We start from the raw sequence: 4900 nt of genomic DNA on the forward strand, positions 1-4900 counted from the left end.
TTAATTGAACTACGGTTACTATCCTTTGCTATGGAGATTTGGACTTTTAGACTTAGGTTAGATCCATCGTTTTGGACTTTCATCTAAGATCTAAGATTCATCTGACCGCCCATTTGAGCCTGGGACTTTTAGCCGAGACCTTAGGAGATTCATCTGATACCTTGGATTTTATTTGTCTGTTTTATGTTTTTTATCTGATGAAAGGATTGTTAACTATGACTTTGAGATTTTCAACTGATGCATTAGAATTCCATTTGTGTTCTTAAACTTCATCAAATAACATACTTCATTTGAGATACTTATGATTTCATCTGATACATGTGGCTTAGCTTGATACTTTGAATTTGTTTGATGCTCCAAGATTCATTTGTTGTTATGGGTTTATCTGATGCAATTGGACTTTCATCTGCTTATGGTTTGGTTTTTTTTATTGCTTATTCCAAAGGAAAGGGAATGCTCATTTTGACTTATTGTCAGATGCTTGCTTTTTGTTTGGTTATATCTTTCTATTCCTTAGCTTTTACTTTATGCTCTAGGATAGTATCTTCATCTCTTGCCCATCTTCTTCAATTTTCAAAATCTTCTCCGTTTTTCAAAACGTTATTTCTTTCAAACTTAAAATATTTTGCAATAAACCTTGACTTTGTCAAGTGATCATTAAATCTCTTCTTAATAGATGCTTCAAAACACCTAAGCATATCAGAACTCTATCAAAAGTCATAAAAAATACAAAACCTCATTCAAATATTCTGCCACTTGGCTTTTCATTATAAAATCTTTTTTCACAGATTAGATTATAGTCTTGTTTTAGAAGTGTTTACAAATCATGATACTTCTACAAACACGAAAAAAATGAAGACATTTTCCACTAGTATGTTGAGATATGCTATGTTGACCTTGTTCAAGCTGTAAATTCTCTGTACTCAAGATGATGTAAATGCTCATTTTCCGATAATTGTATAGAGTACGTTGTGTTTTCCACTTAGATAAGACAACATATGTCTTCATTTAAAATCAACCAACAAACTTCTGTTATTTCTCTTAAGCGAAACTACAAATGTTATGACTTTCCTATTGCGCAGAAGGGGTATGTAGGCACAAGATGTGACATCTTGCCAAGCACGATAAAAATGTTCTTTTCTCATCCCATCAATCTTTTTGCACACATCTCTTTTAATTTCAAAACACAGATTTACACAAGGTTCCCGTGGAGTACCATAGATGTGATGGGAGCTAATACCTTCCATTTACATTATCAACCCCCGTATCTTTTTCTCTTTGTTTTATTGGCTTTATTTTTAAAAAATTGTGGGTTTTATTCGTTTTTTTCCTATTATTTTAGAAACAATAAAGTTCGATGGTGACTCTTGCTTTTTGCGAGTTGAGTTAATCAATAGTTTAATTTCCAATTTTTCCGACGCAACACTAGGTCAAGGTAAATTGCTTTCCTTTGCCTTGATTTCAGTTTTCCCTTCAATGGTTTAGACGGTTTGAAAATTACCTAATAAAGTATTTTATCGTCGAAGTGGCTCCATATCCACACTCCGGATATTTTTTTCTATGGTAGGTGTTTAAGTGAGCTTTAAGTGAGCTTTGGTGGCCAATTATACTCCTTTTATTTTGTACAAATATTCGAGTTTGTCTTTTTTAAACTTGTTCTCTCCGGAGTTTTGTTTTGCTTGATGTTTTAGGATAAATTATATCATTGATTTCACGACTTGTTCTCTCTCCTTTAGTTATTTAGTTCCTTACAATTTTTTAAAGACTAATTATTCTTACAATTTTCTAAACACTAAATTAATTATTTTTTAAATAAATCATAAATATCCGTAAAAAAAAGTTATAAATCTAAAAATATAGTAGTATTGTTATCACAACTGCTTTTGTTTCCTTAATCTTTACACTTCCATACTTATAAGTCAACCTCTTTGGAAACAAATAATTGTCTTAAGATAGAATTCATCTAAAATGATTTACACACGCAACACACCACAAAATGACAACAACCTCAAACTATAAAATAAAATATAAAATAAAAAAAAATCATCACAACTAAAAGGAATAACTTCTCAATCATACAAGCAATCAATTAAAAGTCACCATTATCCTCATGATCCATAAGCTTCCAAGAACCATCCAATTGTTGAACCATACCCTTATTCTCCACAACCCTCCATGACACAGGCACATGATATTCATCTTCCAAAGCATCCAACGTTTTATTCACAAGTGCAATATCACGATTAATCTCAAGTTTGAAATCTCTTCTACACCCTTGTGTTCCCGCTACTCCATGCAAATAAGCCTCCAAATTATGCCAAGTAAACGGATTCCCTGGACTCTTCAAATACATAGATTTTGTGGTGTCAATTTTCAGCTCTTCACCGATATCTGAGTATCCGATAAAAGGGTAGTTTGGTACAATATCAAACTCGTTGCTAATGCGTAATGCTGAGAGATCTTTGTGAGTTGAGAAAAGTTTTTGGAAGTTTACGTCACCGACTTTTGGACTTGCGAATATTATGGCTGTAACGGGTGATGATGTGTTGAGAGATGGGTCAGTTGGTTTGTTGTAACCATTTCTAACAATGTCTAGTGCATTTAGAGTTGCGATTGCAGCACCTAAACTATGGCCTGTTATTGTTATGCTTGTTTCTTCATTCTTGTATTTTTCCACCAACCTTCTTACCTCACTTAAGACCTGTATGTGTCAAAAATTAATTATAAACATCAATTAAACAAGGTAACCGTTGTCATTAATTTGAAGTCAAATATTTGGGCAAAATTCAAGGAAATTTTTTAGTACTCATGAGTTATATGGTATCTTTGGATGAGAGTTTGAATTTCTAATCGCATGTTTGAGGACTGTCTCACCGTAAAAAAGAGAAACTACAAAGGTTCTGTAGTAAAATTAGCGGTTGGTGATAAGCTAACTAATAATTTATAACTTATGGTTGATGGTTGATGGTTGATAGCTTATAGCTTATAGGTGATGGCGGATGACTGCTAATTATGATAAGCTAATTAAATTATTTGGTAAAGTTAGCGATTTAACTAACTAACTGATAAATGTAAAATAACATAAATAGATATTTCTTAATTAATAATTAAATGTATATTTAAAATAATTAAAATTTATAAGAGTAATAATGGAAGAAAATATGATAAGTTATAAGCTAAAACACCATTTAAAATAGCGTCTAGAAAATAAGCTATAAATTAGTAAAATAAGTTATAAGCTCATGATAAAAAGACTGTTACCAAACAGATCTTTGATTATCATACGAACTTATAAATTATAAATTATAAGCTATAAACTTAAAATAGAGCTTGCCAAATAGAACTAAAGTGTAGTTTTTGAACTAGATGTGCGGCCGTTGGTTTTCCACCGCAGAAACAAACATTTCATTAGTTGGTCATAGTATTTTATAAAACTGATTTAACATTGTTTGATTGAATAATAGATATTTACCCAAATGAATGAATTAAGAGGTACCAAAGTGTTCATCAATAGACAAAAAATACTTTGAAAATAATAAAAATTCATATTATGTAATAAATAATTAAATATGATAAAATTAAATGCTTTATCATTGGTTAAAATTATAATATCCAACTTTTTATGATAATAGAAAAGCGCTGGCCTTAATCTAATATGTTCTTCTTTCAAAGATTGGAATGCTATTGCATAAAAAATATACTAACAAAACAAATACTAACAACATGGACAAATTTTACCTGATCTCTAGCACTAGTCTTATTGAAAGGAGATCTTGGATCTTCAGAAGTATAAATAGAATACCAACCTTCATGAACTTTAGGATCACCAACATTGTCATAACCAAACACTTTAGGAGCAGAAACCGAAACACACCCAAGATCATTAACCCATTCCAAACTCCTTACCGTTCCTCTCCAAGCAACCACAATATCCCTTCTCCCCAACACATCTTTCCCTTCATCATTAGCCACAGCAACATACCCAATCCAGTTTGATTCCTTACTCCAAACCTCTCTAGAGAAAGACTTCACGATAAACGCTTCCGGAACATCGATTTCGGAAGTCGCATAGATAAACTTTGTGACAGAATATTTAAAAGGGTTTCCATTTTGGAGAAAAACTTTGGAGAAGAAATCATTCTTTGCGTAACGACAACAACCGGCAAACTTTGATGCTTTTTCTGTGTTGAAAGCATCGTATGTTGCTTGTGCCATTTCGCCGTAGTGGATTATGTATCGTCGTAGGTCGATGTCCAGAGGGTCTAATAGTCCTTTCCATTTGTTTTCGCCGCTGAGTTGTTTCCATTTGTTTGCTATGCTGCTGTTGTTGTTGTCCTTGGTTTTCATTTTCTTCTTCAAACGGTTTCGCCACCTTTTGATCATGATTGCTACTTTGCTTCTTCTTCTTCTTTTCTGTTTTTGATATATGGGACCAGAGAGAGGTTCACCTATTTGAGATTGGAGGGAGTGTGTTCCTAAAGAAATGATTTATATTTGACTTTGGAAGGATATAGGACAATTATTGCTCAAGTAATGTTTAAGGTTGTTCCATGTTCTAATCATAGTATATTTGTAAAATGATATAAAGGGAGGAGATTCCTTTTGTAAATAAAACAATAATTTAAGATGGTCTTATGTTTATTTATTCTTTTACAAATTTAAGTTTTGCCAAATGCGAAAGTGTACATTAGTTGTATGGTGACAACCAATGAGAATCAAACATTTGATGGTTATGTTTCTAAAAATAGTTTTAAAATGAGCTTATGCAGTCGTTTTGATGGATTGTCATTGGATGAATTCATAAGTCATCTACTTGATATTTGTCAAAAAAATAATTTGGAGATGCATCAACGGAATCACCCACAAATAATTACGGAGATGAATCTTTGAATTAACCCCT

General features: G+C 32.1%; 1 protein-coding gene across 1 annotated transcript; it reads right to left on the minus strand.

Annotated features, from left to right (window-relative positions):
• Window positions 1-1835: 1835 nt before the first annotated feature.
• On the minus strand, window positions 1836-4616 carry LOC131623133 (phospholipase A1-II 1-like). The gene is made up of 2 exons (XM_058894145.1): window positions 3739-4616; window positions 1836-2701 (listed from the first exon to the last, which is right to left on the minus strand). Exons 1-2 carry the CDS (start codon window positions 4381-4383, stop codon window positions 2090-2092), a joined length of 1257 nt encoding a protein of 418 aa, XP_058750128.1. The 5' UTR covers window positions 4384-4616; the 3' UTR covers window positions 1836-2089.
• Window positions 4617-4900: the final 284 nt, after the last annotated feature.

The sequence above is a fragment of the Vicia villosa genome, linkage group LG1, assembly GCF_029867415.1.
Source record: "Vicia villosa cultivar HV-30 ecotype Madison, WI linkage group LG1, Vvil1.0, whole genome shotgun sequence".
Taxonomy (NCBI): domain Eukaryota; kingdom Viridiplantae; phylum Streptophyta; class Magnoliopsida; order Fabales; family Fabaceae; genus Vicia; species Vicia villosa.